The following is a 22,222-nucleotide window of genomic DNA, read 5'->3' as shown; positions in this document are numbered from 1 at the left end:
AGGTGACCCGTTCTTTTACTAATTGAGCCTTACGAGGATTCACCTTTAGTTCCGCCTGAGCCAACAATGTCAAAAGGAACAGATGCTCCTCCATGCTGTCTGTTGCCAGCAGTAGGTCGTCTACGGACTGCAGCAAGCAGGTAGGGCGGGAAAAATCTTTTAAAATTGCAGCCATTCTTTTATGGAATATCGTGGGGGCATTGTGGAACTCCTGAGGCAAGCATGTCCGGTGTAGCTCTGGTCCTCAAATGTGGACACAAATTTATACTGGTCTTCCCCTTTGACAGGGATATTCCAGAATCCATTGGCGATGTCGAGGGTCGAGTAGTTCCCTGTTCACAAAAAGCAGGACAATCCAATCTAGCCAATTAATACCCCATTAGCTTACTCTCCAATCATCAGCAAAGGGATTGAAGGCTTCAAGTGCTATAAAGCGACAATTACTCACTATGAACCTGCTCACCATTGCCCAGTTTGGGTTCTGTTAGGACCACTTCGTTCCAGACCTCATTACAGCCATGGTCCAAACATGGACAAAAGAGCTGAATTCCAGAAGTGAGGTGAGATTCACTGCCCTTGACATCAAGGCAGCATTTGAATGAATGTGACATCAAGGAGCCCTAGTAAAACTGAAGTCAATGGGAGTCAGGGGGAAAACTCTCCACTGGCTGGGGTCATACCGAGCACAAAGGAAGATGGTTGTGATGGTTGGAGGTCAATCATCACAGCCCCAGGACATTGCTGCAGGAGTTCCTCAGGGCAGTGTCCTAGGCCCAACCATCTTCAGCTTCTTCATCAATGACCTTCCCTCCATCATAAGATTAGAAGTGGGGATGTTCGCTAATGACTGCACAGTGTTCAGTGCCATGCGTGATTCCTCATAATGAAGCAGTCCATACCCACATGCAGCAAGACCTGGATAACATTCAGGCTTGGGCTGATAAGTGGCAAGTAACATTTGCTCCATGCAAACGCCAGGCAATGACCATCTCCAACAAGCGAGAGAGTCTAACCACTGCCCCTTGATATTCAATAGCATTACCATCGCTGAATCCCCCACCATCAATATCCTTGGGGGTCACCATAGATGAACCTTAACTGGACCAGCCACATAAATATTGTGACAAGAGCAGATCAGAGGCTGGGTATTCTGCGCCGAGTGTCTCACTTCCTGACTCCCGAAAGCCTTTCCACCATCTACAAGGCACAAGTGCAGGAATGTTATGGAATACTCTCCACTCACCTGGGTGAATGCAGCTCCAACAACACTCAAGAAGCTCGATACCATCCAAAACGAGCAGCCCACTTGATTAGCACCCCATCCACCACTTTCAACATTCACTACCGACACACCGTAGATGCAATGTATACCATCTACAAGATGCACTGCAGCACCTCCCGAACCCACGACCTCTACCAACTAGAAGGACAAGGGAAGCAGCGCATGGGAAAACCATCACCTGCAGGTCCCTCTCCAAGACACACACCATTCTGACTTGGAAATATATCACCGTTCCTTCATCGTCGCAGGGTCAAAATCCTGGAACTCCCTCCCTAACAGCACTGTTAATTGGGCTGGGGGCGGGGGGAGGGAGGGCTGGATATGAACTTGAAAGAAAGACTTGGATTTATATAGCGCCTTTCATGACCACCGGATGTCTCAAACACTGTACAGCAAGTTAAGTACTTTTGGAGTGTAGTCACTGTTGTAGTGTGGGAAACGCGGCAGCCAATTTGCGTAAAGCAAGCTCCCACAAACAACTTGGGCGGGGATGGGCTAGCTCTATCCTGTCTGGACGCGGCAATCAGAATGGCTCAAATTGCCCTTTGCAAAGTCACTGAGAACTTGGGCTGGATGGTTCTAATTACACATTCCAGAGAAACTCCTGGGTGTGCCTTATCCTCCAAGGGGACCAATCAGCAATCAGGTCATGTGATCACGGTGACCCAATCAGAGCATGTTGCTCGTGCAAATAAGTGTGTCCATACATTCTGGGCAAAGTCTCAGATCCCATACTACCGCAATCAGGTTAGTTAGACACGATTTACCTTATTAATCCAGGAGCAGATTTAATGTCTCATCCCAAAAACAAATAGATGGATATTGTTGATGGAAGGAAAACACAAGGAAATGACTTGTACTGTTAAGTTTTTTTATTATTACACCAGACCTTAGCAATAACTTTGTTTCCAACATTAGTTGGCCGGTGGTGAGAAACTAAAGCTGGAGTTAATGTGCACTCAGTGCAAACATAAACCTGTACCAGACGTATACCTCATGCCTTTTGTACCCGCAATGGTCTCTTAATTTATATCACCGCTTTTTCATTGAAATGCACCCAAGACCACTTTATATTGGAGCAAAAGCGCTTGGGGAACTGCGGCCTAATTTAAGATTAAAAAGTGCTTCCCTTTCCCGGCCCCTTCCATCTTGGTATTGTTCCGCTTTCGTGTCCTGGCCAATATTTATCAGAGAGACTATTTGCACTGTGTTGTTTCTGCGCCTGTGTCCTCTGGACTCCACCCCCAGCGCCTCTCGCGCATGTGCAGACTCGAAACCAATAACGAAAGTGGAGCCCCGCAATGAGGTGCTGCTGACCTTCCGACGAGTCCTCATGGAGTCTACTGCTGAAACATTTCCAGCCTTTGCATTATTTGGAACATTTTCGCGGCCTTCTGTGGGAGAGAAAGACATGCGGGGGGTTGGGAGGGAGAGAGACATGGGGCGGGTGGCGGGAGAGAGACATGGTGGGGAGAGAAAAAGAGACATCGGGGGGCGAGAGAGATGGGGTAGGAGGGAAAGCGAGAAGGGGAGAGAGGGAACTCAGGGAAGATGTATTACGTTCTTCCAACCCCCTTTACACCCACACTCAATTTCCTGGAAAGCTCGGTGTGTGTTACAAGGGACATCGTTGGAGTGGATGAAATCCGGAAGTCACGACATTGTCACTATTCACTTCATACCCAATAAACCTGTTCACAATCCGTGACCCATACATCCATCTGTGGCAGGGTAGTGGGGGGTAAGGTCAGGAACTTGGGCTGGGGCGGGTAGGGTTAGGAACTTGGGGGTGGGGGGGGGAGTCGGTAAGGATCTTGGGCTGGAGGAGGCATGAGCTTGGAGTAGAGGGATGAACTTGGGTTGGGGTCAGGAAATTCGGCTGGGGGAGGCATGAACTTGGGCTTGGATGGGGTCAGAGACTTGGATTTATATAGCGCCTTTCACAACCACTGGATGTCTCAAAGTGCTTTACTGCCAATGAAATATTTTTGGACTGTAGTCACTGTTGTATTGTGGGAAACGCAGCAGCCAATTTGCACACAAGCAAGCTCCCACACACAGCAATGTGATAATGATCAGATAATCTGGGTTCTTTTTACGTTGATTGAGAGATAAATATTGGCCAGGACACTGGGGATAACTCCTCTGCTCTTACATAGGAAATAGGTGCAGGAGTAGGCCATTTGGCCCTTCGAGGCTGCACCACCATTCAATAAGATCATGGCTGATCATTCACCTCAGTACCTCTTTCCTGCTTTCTCTCCATATTCCTTGATCCCTTTAGCTGTAAGGGCCATATCTAACTCCCTTTTGAATATATCCAATGAACTGGCATCAACAACTCTCTGCAGCAGAGAATTCCACAGGTTAACAACTCTCTGAGTGAAGACGTTTCTCCTCATCTCGGTCCTAAATGGCTTACCCCATATCCTTAGACTGTGTCCCCTGGTTCTGGACTTCCCCAACATCGGGAACATTCTTCCTGCATCTGACCTGTCCAGTCCCGTCAGAATTTTATATGTTTCTGTGAGATCCCCTCTCATTCTTCTAAACTCCAGTGAATATAGGCCCAGTCGATCCAGTCTCTCCTCATATGTCAGTCCCGCCATCCCGGGAATCAGTCTGGTGAACCTTCGCTGCATTCCCTCAATAGCAAGAACGTCCTTCCTCAGATTAGGAGACCAAAACTGAACACAATATTCCAGGTGAACCCTCACCAAGGCTCTGTACAACTGCAGTAAGACCTCCCTGCTCCTATACTCAAATCCCCTAGCTATGAAGGCCAACATACCATTTGCCTTCTTCACCGCCTGCTGTACCTGCATGCCAACTTTCAATGACTGATGTACCATGACACCCACGTCTCGTTGCACCTCCCCTTTTCCTAATCTGCCGCCATTCAGATAATATTCTGCCTTCATGTTTTTTCCACCAAAGTGGATAACCTCGCATTTATCCACATTATACTGCATCTGCCATGCATTTGCCCATTCACCTAACCTGTCCAAGTCACCCTGCAGTCTCTTAGCATCCTCCTCACAGCTCACACCGCCACCCAGCTTAGTGTCATCTGCAAACTTGGAGATATTACACTCAATTCCTTTATCTAAATCATTGATGTATATTGTAAATAGCTGGGGTCCCAGCACTGAGCCCTGCGGCACCCCACTAGTCACTGCCTGCCATTCTGAAAAGGACCCGTTTATCCCGACTCTCTGCTTCCTGTCTTCCAGCTAGTTCTCTATCCACGTCAATACATTACCCCCAATACCATGTGCTTTAATTTTGAACACTAATCTCTTGTGTGGGACCTTGTCAAAAGCCTTTGAAAGTCCAAATACACCATATCCTTCAAAATAGTGACATAGGATCTTTTACATTCACTTGAAAAGAACAGACAGGGCCTCAGTTTAATGTCTCATCCAAAAGACAGCAGCTCCGACAGCGCAGCACTCCCTCAGCACTGCACTTTCGTCAGCTTACAGATTTTTTTTGTGCTCAAGTCCCTGGAGTGGGACTTGAATCCACAACCTTCTAACTCAGAGGCGAGAGTGCTACCCACTGAGCCACAGCTGACATTTTAACAATGTGATAAGTGTTAATTACTGCCAACCAATCTCTCTGGTACTGAAAATTAACTATTACAAGTGTGGAGTCGCATTCCTTCACGTTTTAATTGTGGTTGGAGATTTTAAAAATGTAAAATTTCAAATTAAAATATTTTTTTTATTTTTCCCTCTTTGTTCTCTCTTAATCCAATCTCTCTTTTCATCTATTTCTCTTTCTGTACCTGATTTGACATTGAATTCACCCATTCTAATTTGCACTTCCTTTTCAGTCCTTGTGCTGTTAATTTCACAATTCTTCAATTTGATTGGTTAAGGAGATGCACTGTTTCTTGACCTGTTCACTCAGGTCCCAGATGTCCTGTTTCCGTTGCTGCAACATTATCAGCTCATGCTTTCAGCAACTTGTCATGCAAAAAATTACAAACCTAAACATGCAAGGGAAAGTCAAACTAATGGCAGACATGCTACATCAAATTATGGCCAATTGTTTGCATACAAAAACAGGTCAAGTTGTGAAAAGATCCTGATATCCCATGTGAGAAAAATTCAATCGAAAAATAATGACACTAAAGACTGACTAATTCCCAGGTACTGATCGTTTCCATCACAGAGTTTTATAGGAATTGGGTGAGGACAGTTCAGATGCTTTAGCCATAATCTAAAGCTCTCTCGATTCAGGATTGTACCTTTAGATTGGAAAATTGCAAATGTAACTCCATTACTTAAAAAAGGTGAGAGAGAGAAACCAGGAAATTATAACTCTGTTAGTCCAACATTTGTTGTAGGGAAGATATTGGAATCTATAATTAAGGACCGAGTGCCTGAGCACTTGAGAAATTTGAGCTGATTATAGTGAGCCAACATGGATTTGTAAAGGGTAGGTCATGTCTAAGAAATCTAGGGGTCGAAATTCAGGTGTGCCAGAGGGTGTACCTATGATGTTTAGAATGGTACTTACCGCTGGAATCCTTGGTACACTAGGTAGAGCCATTTTCAGGGCTTTGACATTTTTTCTAAGTCCCACAGGAAATGACTCATAATGGGGTTGGGCCTTAGCCTGAAAGCCAGGCTGACTGGCTGAAAATGGGTCGGATGGGGCCTCTGCGCTGTCAAGTCGTGGTGACGTCACAGCGCGTGTCACCATGATCTCTCCCCTCCATTAAAGGGGAGCGATTCTATCATTTTTTATATTTGGTTACTGGGCCACCAGGGAAGATTTCGGCCGGGTCAGCGGCTGGCACCCAAGAGGGGGTGCCAGGCTGACCACTGGTCAGTTGATCCCAAAGCTAGTTGATCCCAAAGCGGCAGCCATTCGATTTTTAAGAATGGCCACCGCAAACAGGTATTAACGGGTCTCTTTGAGACCCTGAATTTTGGCCCCTAATTTTTTGAGGAAGTAACTAATGTATTGGACAGGTGAATGTCTATGGATGTAGCTTATATGAACATTCAAAAGGCATTCAATAAAATTCCACAGTAAGACACTGCTAGCTAAAATTAAAGCTCATGGAATTGAAGGCAAATTATTAACTTGATTAGGAGATTGGTTAAACGGTAGAAGACGGAGAGTATTGGAAGGAAATGACTAGTGGTGTCCCACAAAGACCTGTGCTGGGGCCTCAACTATTCACTGTATTTATTAGTGACTTAGATAAAGCAAGAGAGCCATATATCCAAGTTTGTTGGTGACACAAAGATTGGTGGCATAGAAATGAGCATTAAATTACAAAGTGTCATGGGGAAAACTGTGGCAGATGGATTTCAGCACAGGTCATCTATTTTGGACCACAAAAGGATAGATCAGAGTATTATTTAAACGGTGAAAAGCTAGGAAGAGTGGAGGTCCAAGATCCATGTACACAGATCATTAAAATGTAGTTTTCAGGTGCAATAAAAAAATCAAAAAGGCTAATGGAATGTTAGGCTTTATAACTAGAGGGCTAGAATATAAAGGGAGGACGTTTTGCTGCAGCTGTCCAAAGCCCTGGTTCGACCACATCTGTATTGCGTACAATTCTGGGCATCAGCTTAGAAAGGGTATATTGGCCTTGGAATGAGTACAGCGCAGATTCACCAGAATGTTACCAGGGCTCCAAGGGTTAGATTATGAGGAGAAATTGCATAAACTAGGATTGTACTCCCTAGAATATAAAAGGTTAAAGGGTGATTTGATTGCAGTTTTTAGGATTTTGAAATAAATTGATTGGGTAAATAGAGAGAAACTGTTTCTGCTGGTGGGGAGGCTAGGACAAGGAGACATAAGTTAGTTAACTCATGCAATCAGGATTGGGTCTCTGTTGAGTTGCAGATTGTTTGCCCCGAACTGGAGGTTACCGGAAGTACTCTGTGCCCCGCAGTCCGTCCCAATATCACTCCCTCCCCCTCTCTGCCTTCGCAATCGTGCCGTTGTCCGGGCGGAAACAAACGCCGTGTTGCTGCAGACGCGGAAGTGTGCTGGTTGCGGGGGAGAGCGGAGTGCCGGAGCAGCGGTCGGATGGTAACATTGTGGGTTTGCAAAGGCTGGACAAAATCTCACTGACAGCATGGAGCGCCAGCAGGAAGGTGAAGAGAGAGAGAGAGAGAGAGAGAGAGTGTGTGTGTGTGTATGAGTGAGTGGGAATGCGGTGCTTGTGTTGAGTGAGTTTCCAGGAAGTGGCTGAATTGGTGATGGAGTTGCCAGTGGCTGAGAAGTTGATAAAAACAAAAAGCAAGACTGCAGTTGCTGGAAATGTGATAAACAAAAAACAGCAAACGCTGGAAACACTCTTGCGGGCAGGGCAGAATTTATCGAGAGTTGACCTTTCAGGTGTGATATTAAATCAATGAAGTGGTTCCCTGCAAGGAATGGTCACAGCGATCCTATCCGTGAGCTTTACCCGAGTCACTGCAAAGTTTAAAAGCTGCTCCTGTTTGTGTTCAGCAACCAGAGACTGCCCCGTGAGCCGAGATAATTCTGACCATTAGTCCCACTGGCTACTTGCACTGTCTACTTTGTGTAGATCATTGGCACCTTTTAGGAAATCTGGAAGGAAAGCGAAACCACATTTCCTAGTTAGCTGTAATAAAAGAAACCGAAACCATTTTGTATACAGTCGGCCATTAGTTGGGTGCGTGTTCCTGTTTAAATGTGAAAAATTTATGTAGACTGCGTAAGTTATGCATCTGACTAATCTGAGCAAACCAACCAATTAACACAAACAACTATTTGTGCTGCACGATCTTTTCACTGAATATCTTTGGTATTCATGATAAATTTGTCCAATTTTAGCTCATCCATCTAGAAAACCTACAGTCCTCTGTCAACGTAGAATCATAGATACTTACAGCACAGAAAGAGGCCATTTGGCCCGTGCTGGCTCTTTGAAGGAGCAGTGATGTTATCCCACATCCCCACTTTTTGTCCATAACCCTGTAAGCTCCTCATCAAGTATCTGTTCAACTCTTTTTAAATTATTAATGCAATCAGCTTCCATCACCTTTTCAGATCGGGTTCCAGATCTCGACAACTCTCGGTGGAAAACAAAATCTTCTCATCTGCCCTCTAGATCTTTTCCAATGATTTTGAATCTTTGACCTGTGGTTATTGACCCACTCGCCAGAAGGAATAGTTTTTCTCTACTCTGTCAAAACCTCGCATCATCTTGAAAACCTCTATTAGGTCACCTTTTGCCTTTCTCTGTTCTAAGGAGAACAGTCCTAAGTTTTACAATCTCTCCTCATAACTGCAGCCCCTCATGCCTGATAAACCTTTGTACCCTTTCTAAGGCTTTTACATCTTTTGTGAAGTGTGGTTACCAGAATTGTCCACAATACTCCAGATGAGGCCTAACCAGCGATTTATAAAGTTCTAACCTGATGTCTCTCTCATATTCTAATCCTCCAGTTATAAACCCAAGCAACCATATGTTTTTTTAACCACCCTTTAAACTTGCCATGCCACCTCTAAGGATTTGTGTATATGGACACCAAGGTTTCTCTGCTTTCTACACTTTTCAAAATTATGCCATTTATAGTATGCTGTCTTTCCATATTAGTCCTCCTAAAGTGCATCACTTCACACTACTTTGCATTGTTCCTGCCCATTTCACCATCCTGTCTATGTCATCCTGAAGTCGATAAACTATCCTCATCACTACTACTTTACCAAGTTGCGTATCATCTACAAACTTTATAATGCTGCTCCCTACATCCGAGTCTAGATCGTTTATAAAAAAAATGGACCCAGAACTGACCCTTGGGGAACATCACATCAAACCACCTCCATTCACCACCACCCTTTGCTTCCTGTCACTGAGCAGATCCAGAACCACCACTTTCTCTTCATTCCATGGGCTTCAATCTTCTTCATAAGCCTCCTGTGACACTTTGTCGAATGCCTTCTGAAAGTCCATACATCTACTGCACTACCTTGATCAACATTCTATTACCTCATCAAGGAATTCAATCAATATACGATCTGCCTTGAACAAATCCATGTTGGCTATCCTTCATTAACCCACGCCTTTCTAAATAAAAGTTTATTACATCGCTGAGAATCGTTTCCAATAACTTCCCCACCACCAATGTTAGGCTGACTGGCCTGTAGTTTCCTGGTTTATCCCCATCCCCTTTTAATAGTGGTATAACATTAGCAACCCTCCAGTCCTCCGGCACCACTCCTTTATTCAATTAGGAGTGAAAGATTCTGACCAATCCTTCTGCTATTTCTACCTTTGCTTCTTTCAGCAACCTAGAATGCATCCATCTGGACCAGGTGACTTGCTGTCATAAAGCTAATTTCAGTAATGCCAATCCCTTTAGTACGTCTTCTCCATCTATTACTACCCTGTCTATAACTTCCCTCTCCTCTTAGTGTACCCTCCCCATCATCTGCTTCCTTTGTGAAGACAGATACAAAGTAGTCATTTAATACTTTAACCATGTCCTCTGCCTCTTCATGAAGAGTTTCGTTTGGGTCCTTAATAGGCACAACGTTTTCCCCAGCTAACCACTTACACTTTATATGTTTATAAAATGTTTGAGGGTTCAATTTAATGTTGCTTGCGAATCATTTCTCGTAACCTCTCTTTGACTCCGGTATTAACGTTTTCAATTCCCTCCTGTACTTTCCAATAGCTTCCTGGTTATTAACTCAATCTTGCTCTTGGCATTTGTCATAAACCTCCGTTTTCTGCTTTATTTCAGCTTTTATTTCCTTTGTCAACCAGGGCACTTTGGATGCTCTCCCTTTCCTGTCAGAGGAATATGCCGAGTTTGTACCTGAACTATCTCTTCCCTCTGTTGCTGCTTTACCCTGCAATCACCTTTTCCAATCTACCTGTGCTAAGTTCCTTCTTAAATGACTGAAATTAGCCCAGTTGAACATTTTTCCCTTCGATATTTTCTGGTATCTTTCCATAATTACTTTAATCCCAACATCTAGCCATCTCTTGGGTTTTGTCTCCATTATCTTATGAGGATGTCTATTCCCAATGCTGATAATTCTTTCTATGAAGAACTTCAAAATATTGATTCTAAGTTTGCTTTTTACCAGTTTGAACTGTGCCTGTTTGTCCTACTTTGGCATGCATTGAAATAGTGCTCGAGATTTAATTTTTCTATACTATTTGACATCCTTATGCCTCCTGTAAGGTCCCCTCAGTTGATTCCTTTCAAGGCTACAGAACCCAAGTTTATCCAGTCTTTCCTCATGATGGAGTACTCCTACAATAAGCAGTAGCCTCATGGCTCTTCATACCATCTCTGGGATTTGAATATGTCTCATCTTAGTGACTAAAGTACTGTACATTGTCTGACATACCCTACTGATTTAATAAATTAATGGAACGTTCTGTATTCTTTGTTGATTGCTTCTTCCTCCGTGACAGGACATGCTAAGCGTCTACTGAGGCATGTATACTTGGTTCAATTTCACCGACTACGCCTGACATAATTGGGGCAGTTTTGTCCTTCATTTCGTAGTTTTGAAATATCTGGAGTTAAAATGGAAGCTCTCTTTCCTCATCAAATTTCAAAATGAAGGTACAGGAGATGGATTAACTTTGGGAGAAGGACAGATTGATCTGGAAATCACTCCTGTTCGAGAGGTTTTGTTGCTACTTAGTCAAGGCATTATCAGGTATTCAAACACCAATGCGGGTAACCAACTGTTGGTCAGCATTCTGTGCAATAGTTCCGAATACATGGATGATTGACAACTCCAGAGCTTGAGAGCTTTTTGGACTGGAAAGAACTGGGGAATTTATTGCTTTGGTAAAAGATAACATTTGGATGAACTGAGAAATGGGTTGTCTACATGCAACATTGTGCCTGAAAGCAGAGAAATCTGACTGTTTCAACCAAAAGTCTGCTCCCTTGTCATAGTCTGTTTTTATAAAAACACTAAAAAGGGTAGCCTTGTGGGCTGATTCTAATTTCATTGCTTTTTAATATTTTGCTTATTAATTTATTTTGCTTTGTCCTTTGTCTTCTGTCTATCGATAAATCTGACAGTTTTAACCTGGGTTTGATAGTTCGGTATTTTCTGCCTTTGGGAGAAACAGGAGAACGCATGGGAATCCTACATGACTGCAATTAGTTAAAATTGCTAAAGCTGGACATGCTAACATATACACTATAAGGGCATCGATTTTTGAACTCGTGCTGTTTATGGAAACTGCCTTTTGTCATTAAAACAAGACAAACTTATTGGAGGAAATACCAGAAGCAAGACACACAGTACTCAGTTTTTGCTTTCAGTGTGCAGTTGGGTACACTTTTCTGTGCTGAATTTTATCTGTTACTATCCTGTTCGTTCCAGAATTTACTGAGCTCCTTTAGCCGGTCTTTGGGCCGCCTCGTCAAATTTGACTTTCCCCTTTCCCAGTTAAGCATCATATGTGAATTTGATTTAATTTGCAGTACATTTCTGAATGGATATAAATTAGACATTGGTGTCCCGGAACCAATCCTTGGGGCACCCCACTAATCTTTGTGGAGAACATGTGGTGAAGCTTCCAGTCTCGCTACTTGCAGTCTTCAGAACCTCTTAATTAGATCACACCCGATATACATTATTCTGTGATACATTATCATGTACAGAACCTATCTTCAGCCACTCAGTTACATTCCATGCTAATCCAGGATCACGGGGCACCTCAAGCACTTGTAATATTTCCCTGTTATATTTAATGACAAACCTAACTAAGCAAGGTACAGTCCATACATTCTGGAGCCACTTACCTGACTCAATGCAATCTCGCGTTTACGAAATAATGGGAAAACAACTTGCTGAGGTTTGAGTCAATCTTATTCCAAAACCGCTGGCTAGGAGCTGTGCAAGAGGAATCAGTGACACTTAACCTGTATTCTGCCTTCAGTGGTGGCGTGTGCATGATTGATAACATCTCTTGATGGGGAAATATAGGGTAATCTTTGATTGGTACACCAAACCACAGCATCACTCGGACAGATGCTTGCAAGTTCGTTGACGCAGAGCTACAGAAATTGAAATTTGATCCAATATTCCATTATTTACCACATTTCAGTGTAATTCATTCCAGAATATTGTTTGCTCTATGCCGTCATACCCACCACAAGATCGGTCCGATTATTGTTCACGTCATCTGTCCAAAAGCGATTGATTAAATTTCAGTCTGTAATCACTTCTTTTCAGGGCCATTTTTTGTAAGTGTCCATGTAAAGATTTCAGAAATAATTCTTACAATGGTGATATTTTGAGACCTTGTTGATCAGAGACTCTTTGTTTGTAATTAACACTGATTGTTCCTAACTACATTTCTTCTGATTCACTCAGAACCCACAACTGAAACACCGAGATGTGATGCTGAGCCGTGGGAAGACCTGCAGTTCGCTGCTGATGGAAAACCAAATAAATCTGATGAGGAAAATCAAGGTAAAAAAGGAGAGAAGCTGCAGATGTTTTTGAGGAATATTCCGTGTGTTGGTCAGAATGGAGAGCTTTACGTTCATTTCTTGTTTAATCAACAGTACTTGGGTATGGTCTGTACACTCTCTGTTCCCTCACCACATGCCATGCACTCCTCCCAGTACAGGAATATAAGACGCTATCAATATAAGATAAATCGGTTAGAAATCAAATCGGGAATTGAGAAGAAACTTGTTTACCACGAGTGGTGAGAACGTGGAACTCTCTACCAAGGGGGTATTAGTTGAGGCAAATAGTATAGATGTTTTTAAAGGGAAGCTAGATAAGCATGAGCACCTTGAGTCTGCAGAAATCAAGCGCAGGCAGCGGAAAGAGCGTGCGGTAAACCTGTCCCGCCCATCCTTTTCCTCAACGACTATCCATCCCACCTGTGACGGGGACTGTGGCTCTCGTATTGGACTACTCAGTCACCCAAGAACTCATTTTTAGAGTGGAAGTAAGCCTTCCTCGATTCCAAGGGACTGTCTATGAGGACGATGATGATGAGATGAGCATAGAAGGGAGAAGGGAATGAAGGATTATGCTGATAGTTAGATGAGGAAGGATGGGAACAGGCTCGATTGGAGCACAAACGCCAGCATGGACTGGTTAGAAACATAGAAAATAGGTGCAGGAGAAGGCCATTCAATAAGATCATGGTTGATCATACCCCTTTCCTGCTTTCTCTCCATATCACTTGATCCCTTTAGCCGTAAGGGCCATATCTAACTCCCTTTTGAATATATCCAATGAACTGGCATCAACAACTCTCTGTGGTAGAGAATTCCACAGGTTAACAACTCTCTGAGTGAAGAAGTTTCTCCTCATCTCAGTCCTAAATGGCTTACCCCTTATCCTTAGACTGTGTCCCCTGGTTCTGGACTTCCTCAACATCGGGAACATTCTTCCTGCATCTAACCTGTCCCGTCCCGTCAGAATTTTATATGTTTCTATGAGATCCCCTCTCATCCTTCTAAACTCCAGTGAATACAGGCCAGTCAATCCAGTCTCTCCACATATGTCAGTCCTGCCATCCCGGGAATCAGTCTGGTGAACCTTCGCTGTACTCCCTCAATAGCAAGAGCATTCTTCCTCAAATTAGGAGACCAAAACTGAACACAATATTCTAGGTGAGGCCTCACCAAGGCCCTGTACAACTGCAGTAAGACCTCCTTGCTCCTATACTCAAATCTCCTAGCTACATACTATTTGCCGCCTTCACCGCCTGCTGTACCTGCATGCCAACTTTCAATGACTGATGTACCATGACACCCACGTCTCGTTGCACCTCCCCTTTTCCTAATCTGCCGCCATTCAGATAATATTCTGCCTTCGTGTTTTTGCCACCAAAGTGGATACCCTCACATTTATCCACATTATACTGCATCTGCCATGCATTTACCCACTCACTTAACCTGTCCAAGTCACCCTGAAGCCTCTTAGCATCCTCCTCACAGCTCACACCGCCACCCAGCTTAGTGTCATCTGCGAACTTGGAGATATTACACTCAATTCCTTCATCTAAATCATTGATGTATATTGTAAATAGCTGGGGTCCCAGCACTGAGCCCTGCGGCACCCCACTAGTCACTGCCTGCCATTCTGAAAAGGACCCGTTTATCCCGGCTCTCTGCTTCCTGTCTGCCAACCATTTCTCCATCCATGTCTGTACATTACCCCCAATACCATGTGCTTTAATTTTGCACACCAATCTCTTGTGTGGGACCTTGTCAAAAGCCTTTTGAAAGTCCAAATACACCACATCCACTGGCTCACCCTTGTCCACTCTGCTAGTTACATCCTCAAAAAATTGTAGAAGATTGGTCAAGCATGATTTCCTTTCATAAATCCATGCTGACTTGGACCGATCCTGTCACTGCTTTCCAAATACGCTGCTATTTCATCTTTAATAATTGATTCCACCATTTTCCTCACCACCGATGTCAGGCTAACCGGTCTATAATTGCCTGTTTTCTCTTGCCCTCCTTTTTTAAAAAGTGGTGTTACATTAGCTACCATCCAGTCCATAGGAAGTGATCCAGAGTCAATAAAATGTTGGAAAATGATGACCAATGTATCCACTATATCTAGGGCCACTTCCTTTAGTATTCTGGGATGCAGCCTATCGGGCCCCAGGGATTTATTGGTCTTCAATCCCATCAATTTCCCTAACACAATTTCCTGCCTAATAAGGATTTCCTTCAGTTCCTCCTTTTCACTAGACCCTCAAACCCCTAGTATTTCTGGAAGGTTATTTGTGTCTTCCTCAGTGAAGACAGATCCAAAGTATTTGTTCAATTGGTCTGCTATTGTTTTGTTCCCCATTATAAATTCACCTGATTCTGACTGCAAAGGACCTACGTTGGTCTTCACTAATCCTTTTCTCTTCACATATCTATAGAAGCTTTTGCAGTCAGTTTTTATGTTCCTTGCAAGCTTCCTCTCATACTCTATTTTCCCCCTCCTAATTAGATCCTTTGTCCTCCTCTGCTGAATTCTAAATTGCTCCCAGTCCTCAGGTCAATTATTCTGGCCAATTTATATGCCTCTTCCTTGGATTTAACACTATCCCTAATTTCCCTTGTTAGCCATGGTTGAGCTACCTTACCTGTTTTATTTTTACTCCAGACAGGGATGTACAATTGTTGAAATTCATCCAAGTGATCTATAAATGTCTGCCATTGTCTATCCACTGTCAATCCTTTAGTATAATTTACAATACAGAGCTCCACCTACATTACCCTGTCAGTGTACCTACTTTATAACCAGTGTGTCGAGTGCTCCCGGGGCAGGTACAATACAGAGCTCCCCCTACAAGAAGGGAACTACTTCTGTACTGAGAGTATATTGTAGACTGGTGAATATTAGAAAAAAGATAACGCAGATGATAATGAGAAACCTCAGTCTCACTACCTTTTGGCATGAGAATCTGTTAATTGGATAATTTTCTACTATTCATTATTGTACGCATCATCTGATGAGAAGCTGAGGGTTGGGAGAGCAGAGAGCAAGTCCTCACCTTTCTGTCCCCTGCCAAACAGATAATCACTTTCTGCTATACAGTATTATACACACAATCTATCTGAAAGCACTCGATTCGATGCCAGCATCGCTTACAGGCATTTTTTATTTGTACATGTCTGTGAAAAGGTTTCAGAAACTATTTACACGATTGTGATTGTAGGACACTGGTTTAAAAGGAGGATTTCAGACCTTGGCATCTCTTTGTTTGTAATTAACACTGACTGACCCTAACTGCATATCCTCTGTTTCCCTCAGAATCCACAAGTGAAAAACATGAGAAGCTGACAGGAAATCTGCAAGACCCGCAGTGCACGAAAGATACACAACCAACTCCGCCTGATTCGAAAAGTCGAGTTGAAAATGGTGAGAAAGTGCAGATTATATGTTGGACAGATTGGGTAGCTCATTTACATCCAGTCCTTAACTTTAATCACGGGTACTCGGGTGTCGTTTGTACACACTCCGTTCCCTCACCACATGCCATGCACTCTTCCCAGTACAAGAATACAAGGGGCCCTCAAATTTAAGATAAGTCACCAAGAAATCAAATCGGGAATTCAAAAAAAACTTGTTTACCCAGAGGGTGCTGGGAATGTGGAACTCTCTATCACGAGAGGAGCAGTTGAGATGAATGGTATTGATGCATTTAAGGTGAAGCTAGATAAGGATGGGGAGAAGAGAATAGGGGTTTATGCTGATAGAGTTGGATGAGGAAGGAAGGGAGGAGGCTTGAGTGGAGCATAAACGCTGGCATGGACTGGTTGGGCTGAATGACCTATTTCGGTGCTGTATATTCTATGTAACCCAATTTACTCTGAAATCTCTCAATCTCATTCCAAAGCTGAGGGTTGGGAGAACAGGGAGCAAGTCCTCACCTGTTCCACAAGTTTCCTGCCTCCCCATATTACCAGACAGGCAGATTTCAGTGGTGTGCACGTTAATGCACAAATTATTGTGATAACATTGTTAAATAAGAGGCACAAAATGCTCTTGCAGAACAGTGAATCTATTTTCTAAGGAGTAAGAAGGAAACTATTACTGTACTGAGAGTATATGATAAACTGGAGAATATTGGAAAAGAGATAGAGCAGATAATCATGAGAAACTGCTGTCATCAGAAACTGTTAATTGGCTCACTTTCTGCTATACATTATTGTACACATCCTCTGTCCAAAAGCTACTGAGGCTAGACTGGGAGCTGAACTTTTCAAATATCGAGGGGGGATATAATAAGATAGAAGGGAGATGGGGTGGCTGTGTTAATGAAAGAGTCTGTACAGCACTAGAACATGTGATGATATAGGGGATGGTGCAATTGCTGAATCGAGTTGCTTGGAATTGAAGATTCAGCAGGAAACTATTATTGCACTGAGACTATATTAGACTGGCGAATATTGTCAAATGGAGCAGATGATGGTGAGAAACTTCAGTTTCACTACCTGTTGTCCTAAGAAACTCACGGTTAGATTACATTCTATAATCACATTCCCCTATGCAGTATTGTTCATATACTATGAGGTATCAACAAGCTCCCCGCTGGAGTGGAACTAAACTACAGAACCAGTGGGAAGCTATTTAACCTACGCCACCTCCAGGCCAGGTCCAAGATCACCCCAACCTCTGTCGTTGGGCTGCAGTACACGGACGACGCCAGTGTCTGCACACGTTCTGAACTCCAGGATATGGTCGATGTATTCACTGAGACATATGAAAGCATAAGCCTTACGCTTAACATCCGTAAGACAAAGGTCCTCCACCAGCCTGTCCCCGCCACACAGCACTGCACTCCAATCATTAAGATTCATGGCGCGGCCCTCGACAACGTGGACCATTTCCCATATCTCGGGAGCCTCTTATCAACAAAGACAGACATTGATGCTGAAATTCAACATCGCCTCCAGTGCAACCAGTGCAGCCTTCGGCTGCCTGAGGAAGAGTGTTTGAAGACCAGGCCCTCAAATCTACCACCAAGCTCACGGTCTTACTGGGCTGTAGTAATACCCGCCCTCCTGTGTGGATCAGAGGCATGGACGATGTATAAAAGGCACCTCAAGTCGCTGGAGACATATCATCAACGATGTCTCCGCAATATCCTGCAAATCCCCTGGGAGGACAGGTGCACCAACACCAGTGTCCTCGTCCAGGCTAACATCCCTAGTATTGAAGCACTGACCACACTCGATCAGCTTTGCTAGGCAGGCCACATAGTTCGGATGCTCGATACGAGACTCCCTAAGCGGAGCTCCTTCATGGCAAACGAGCCAAAGGTGGGCAGTGGATACATTACAAGGACACCCTCAAAGCCTCCCTGGTAAAGTGCGACTGACACCTGGGAGACCCTGGCTAAAGACCGCTTGAGGTGGCGAAAGTGCATCCGGGAGGGCGTTGAGTTCTTCGAGTCTCAACGCAAACAGCATGAAGAGGTCAAGCGCAGGCAGCGGAAGGAGCGCGCGGCAAACCAGTCCCACCCACCCCTTCCTTCGACGAATGTCTGTCCCACCTGTAACAGGTTCTGTGGCTCTCGTATTGGATTGTTCAGCTACCAAAGAACTCATTTTGGGAGTGGAAGCAAGTCTTCCTCGATTCCGAGGGACTGCCTATGATGATGATGATTGTTCACATAATCTATCGAAAAGCACTTGATCAGATTGCAGCATCACTTCAAAAGATTTTTTCTTTGAATGTGTCTGAAAGAATTTCAGGGTTTTAGGAACTATTTTTATGAATGAGAAAAAAGGACGATTTACTGAGGGAGGTGGATGTGTGGCTCGAGTACTTGTGTAGCAGGCAAGATTCGGCTCCCTGTGACACTGGGATCAGTTCTGGGCGAGCAGTGTTCTGTACAGGAAAGATGAGCTTCAATTGAACAAAGCTGTAAGGAGTGTTCTCGTTGGCCCAGTAAAGTGCAGTGGGAAAGGGCTGGATCTAACGGATTTTGTATTGAGAATAACGGTGGCTAACAGGTGATGATCCCTTTAAATAGCTGGTGGGGTTTCTTTCCTAATTTTGAACGCATATTTGGTGCTATGCGTGTCTCGGTGAAGAGCCACACTGTTGCTTGTCCTATTTCTCACCTATATGCTGCCCCTTGGCGACGCCATCCAAAAAGACTGAGTCAGTTTCCACATGTACGCTGACAACACCCAGCTCTACCTCACCACCCCTTCTCCCGACCCTGCCATGCTCTCTAAATTGTCAGACTGCTTGTCCAACATCCAGTATTGGGGGCTCAATTTTGGTCACTGGAGATTTCTGGCGTACTTACCAGAGGTGCGCCAGTTTTCCACGCATGGAAGTGCACCAAAAATCTTTGGGCCGATTTTGGCCACTGTCCCAGGTCTTCTAGCTGCTGGCATTCAGTGGCGACTGGGTCTGTGGGCGGAGCCAGCGCCCTGTGCTGGAAACAGTGCCGGGAAACTGGACATTCGCAGTAGGATCAGGATTGCCGTGATCGCGCATGCGCAGTAGAATCGGGTCAGTGGGTGAGTGAGAGAGCTGCACTTTCAAATGACTGTGCATGCGCAGTAGAATCGGGCTGCCGTTAGTGGAGAAGTTAGGAAAATCAATAAGCACAACAACAATCGCTGCCCACCGTCCCCCAGACAGAATCAAAAAGCAACATTGCAGCTTATTGTTTTATCAGATCCAGCGGATCTTCTGTTTTGTATTAGAGAATTGAGTCGTCTCCCCTTCAGCCTCCCGATACTTTGCCGCGTTTCTGCCGAGCCCAGCCAGCACCTCCTTCCCCCCACCCCACCTTCCCTTCGGCCTCCTGATGCGTCTTTGCCAGCCGCCCCTTTCCCAGGCCGAATGGTCTCCCGTACAGGCCGACCCGCTGCCTTCCCTGGCCGAGTTCAATTCAAGATAGGATTTACTACAATTATTTATTTGTTATTCAATTGTTTACCTGAGTTTTTTATTTTTATTGAGTTTGTTCAACTTTTATCTGCAATGTTTGGTGCTTGGTGCTTGTGTGCAGGTCCTTACTTACTTACCTGTGCCGATTTCTTAACTGCCTGCAGGTTTTTCAGAGCTGGCCACATATGCTGGATTTGGAGTAACTTTTAACTGGCCAGAATTGCCTAAATGGGCAAAATTGCCGTAAGTGGCTGGGAGTGCCCCCTTTTGGGGAAAAAACAAGGCTGCACTAAAAATAAATCGTTCCTGAGTTACTCTGGAGCAAGTTGATTGGGGAAAATGGCATTTTTTAACTTACGCCGGAAAAACCAACTTACTCAAAAAAAAAAAATTGGAGCAAGTCATGGCCGAAACTGAGCCCTGGAGGAGCAGAAATTTTCTCCAATTAAATATTGGGAAGACTGAAGATATTCTCTTTGGTCCTGCCACAAACTGCCTTCCCTGGCCACCGACTCCATCCCTCTCCCTAGCATCTGTCTGAGGCTGAACCAGACTGTTCGCAGCTTCGGTGTCATATTTGACCCTGAAATGAGCTTGCAGCCACATATCTGCGGCATAACTAAAACAGGCTACTTCCACCTTCTAACATTGCCCGTCTCCGCCCCTGCCTCAGCTCATCTGCTGATGAAACCCTCATCCATGCCTTTGTTACCGCTAGACTTGACTACTCACTGTGGCTTGGTAGCAAATTTATTTGTTTTGTCTTAAAACACACCTGTGAAGCACCTTAGAAGCACAACGTTAAAGGCGCTAGATAAATACAAGTTGCTATTGTCCTCCTCACAAACATCACAGATCCCCTGTAGAGGGCGCCATGTTGGAAATGATCTCTAGGAACCGTAAATTGCCGCTCAAAAGCTTGTGAAAGGTCTGGGCAGGTGCAAGCATCATCATCATTGGCGGTCCTTCAAACGAGGATGACTTGTTTCCACGAGTTCGCAGATGTTTCAATGAAGGACCTGATATTCCAGTCCTGAAATCCAATTGAAGGGGTGGAAGATGCCAGTGCATGGATTTTTTTAACATGTGCATATCAGCCACCACACGGGCTTCACAGAGCTAGGCTGTTATGCAGTGAAGAGGGTTAATCAGGACAATTGGAGACCTCTGCTGCATGGACCTAGCGTGCACACACATCGCAGTGTGGCCAGACCCCTGCTGCCCCTGGGCCCTCATCTCTTCTGGGCCCCGTACCTTCATTCGCCGCATCTCCGCCACGAGCTCTCGCCGCACTTCCGCCACAAACATTCTACGCGATCCCTCGCCGCTCCTCCGCCGCGATCCCTCGCCGCTCCTCCATTGTACCTGGGCTTTGCCGACGTTCCTGCCCACGTTCCCAATGGCGAACTGGGTTCCGACGACGTCACCCAGTTGCCTACCTCAAAATCGGTGCACACTTGAAGCAGCTCGCGCTGGAAGCTGCAGCGACATGCTCCAGCTTTTTTATAGCCCGACCTGCGGTGGTGTTCCCTCGCAGGTCAGAGGGGCCACGATGTTCCAGACCTGCCACTCCAACTCTTTTATAGCCCGAACTGCGGTGGTGTTCCCTCGCAGGTCAGCGAGGCCATGATATTCCAGGCCCGCCGCTCCAGCTGTTTTGCTCTAAGCGTAATGAATGGCAGGGCTGCCCGCAAAATCCAGGGCAATAGGAGAAGAGCAAAGGCCAAAAAACAAGAAGTTTGGATGCAGAATGGGAAGCAAAGTGTAGCTGCTTTAACAGCAAAACAATAACTTATAAAGAATGGATCAGAAGGAGGAGGAATGTAAAGGATTAGGATTGCCAAACAGAGAGAGGCCGATTTGAGTCGTATGTATGTTATTGCAAAAAAGTAATGAGAAGGGAGGTGGGGTGACAGTAATAAATGCAGTACTCAAACAAGGATGATACCAGGCTGGCGGAGATGCTGAAGCTATTTTCTGAGGAGTAAGAAGGGAACTACTTCTGTACTGAGAGTATATTGTAGACTGGTGAATATTGGAAAAAAGATAACGCAGATGATAATGAGAAACCTCAGTCTCACTACCCTTTGGCACGAGAACCTGTTAATTGGATCACTTTCTGCTATACATTATTGTACACATCATCTGATGAGAAGCTGAGGGTTGGGAGAGCAGAGAGCAAGTCTTCACCTTCTGTTCCCTGCCAAACAGATAATCACTTTCTGCTATACAGTATTATACACACAATCTATCTGAAAGCACTCGATTCGATGCCAGCATCGCTTACAGGTATTTTTGTTTTGTACATGTCTGTGCAAAGGTTTCAGAAACTATTTTTACGATTGTGATTGTTGGGTACCTGTTTGAAAGGAGGATTTCAGACCTTGGCACCTCCTTGCTTGGAATTAGCACTGACTGACCCTAACTGCATATCCTCTCTTTCCCTCAGAATCCACAAGCGAAAAATGCGAAGAGAAGCTGACAGAAAATCTGCAAGACCCGCAGTGCACAAAGGATACAAAACCAACTCCGCCTGATGGGGAAAATCAAGTTGAAAATGGT

General features: G+C 44.6%; 1 protein-coding gene across 5 annotated transcripts in view; it reads left to right on the top strand.

Annotated features, from left to right (window-relative positions):
* The first annotated feature begins 7,298 nt into the window (after positions 1 to 7,298).
* Positions 7,299 to 22,222, top strand: part of LOC139268749 (torsin-1A-interacting protein 2-like) — a 42,595-nt gene continuing 27,671 nt past the window's right edge. For all 5 annotated transcript variants that reach the window (XM_070887400.1, XM_070887401.1, XM_070887399.1 and 2 more), the window contains exons 1-4: positions 7,299 to 7,413; positions 12,647 to 12,745; positions 16,058 to 16,165; positions 22,110 to 22,220. In XM_070887400.1, the coding sequence (XP_070743501.1) occupies positions 7,395 to 7,413; positions 12,647 to 12,745; positions 16,058 to 16,165; positions 22,110 to 22,220 (337 nt within the window). In that variant the 5' untranslated portion in view covers positions 7,299 to 7,394. The remainder of the gene's footprint in view (positions 7,414 to 12,646; positions 12,746 to 16,057; positions 16,166 to 22,109; positions 22,221 to 22,222) is intronic.

The sequence above is a fragment of the Pristiophorus japonicus genome, chromosome 8 (assembly GCF_044704955.1).
Source record: "Pristiophorus japonicus isolate sPriJap1 chromosome 8, sPriJap1.hap1, whole genome shotgun sequence".
In the NCBI taxonomy this organism is placed as follows: domain Eukaryota; kingdom Metazoa; phylum Chordata; class Chondrichthyes; family Pristiophoridae; genus Pristiophorus; species Pristiophorus japonicus.
Note: the sequence above shows the minus strand (reverse complement) of the source record. Positions and strands in the feature narration are given on the sequence as shown.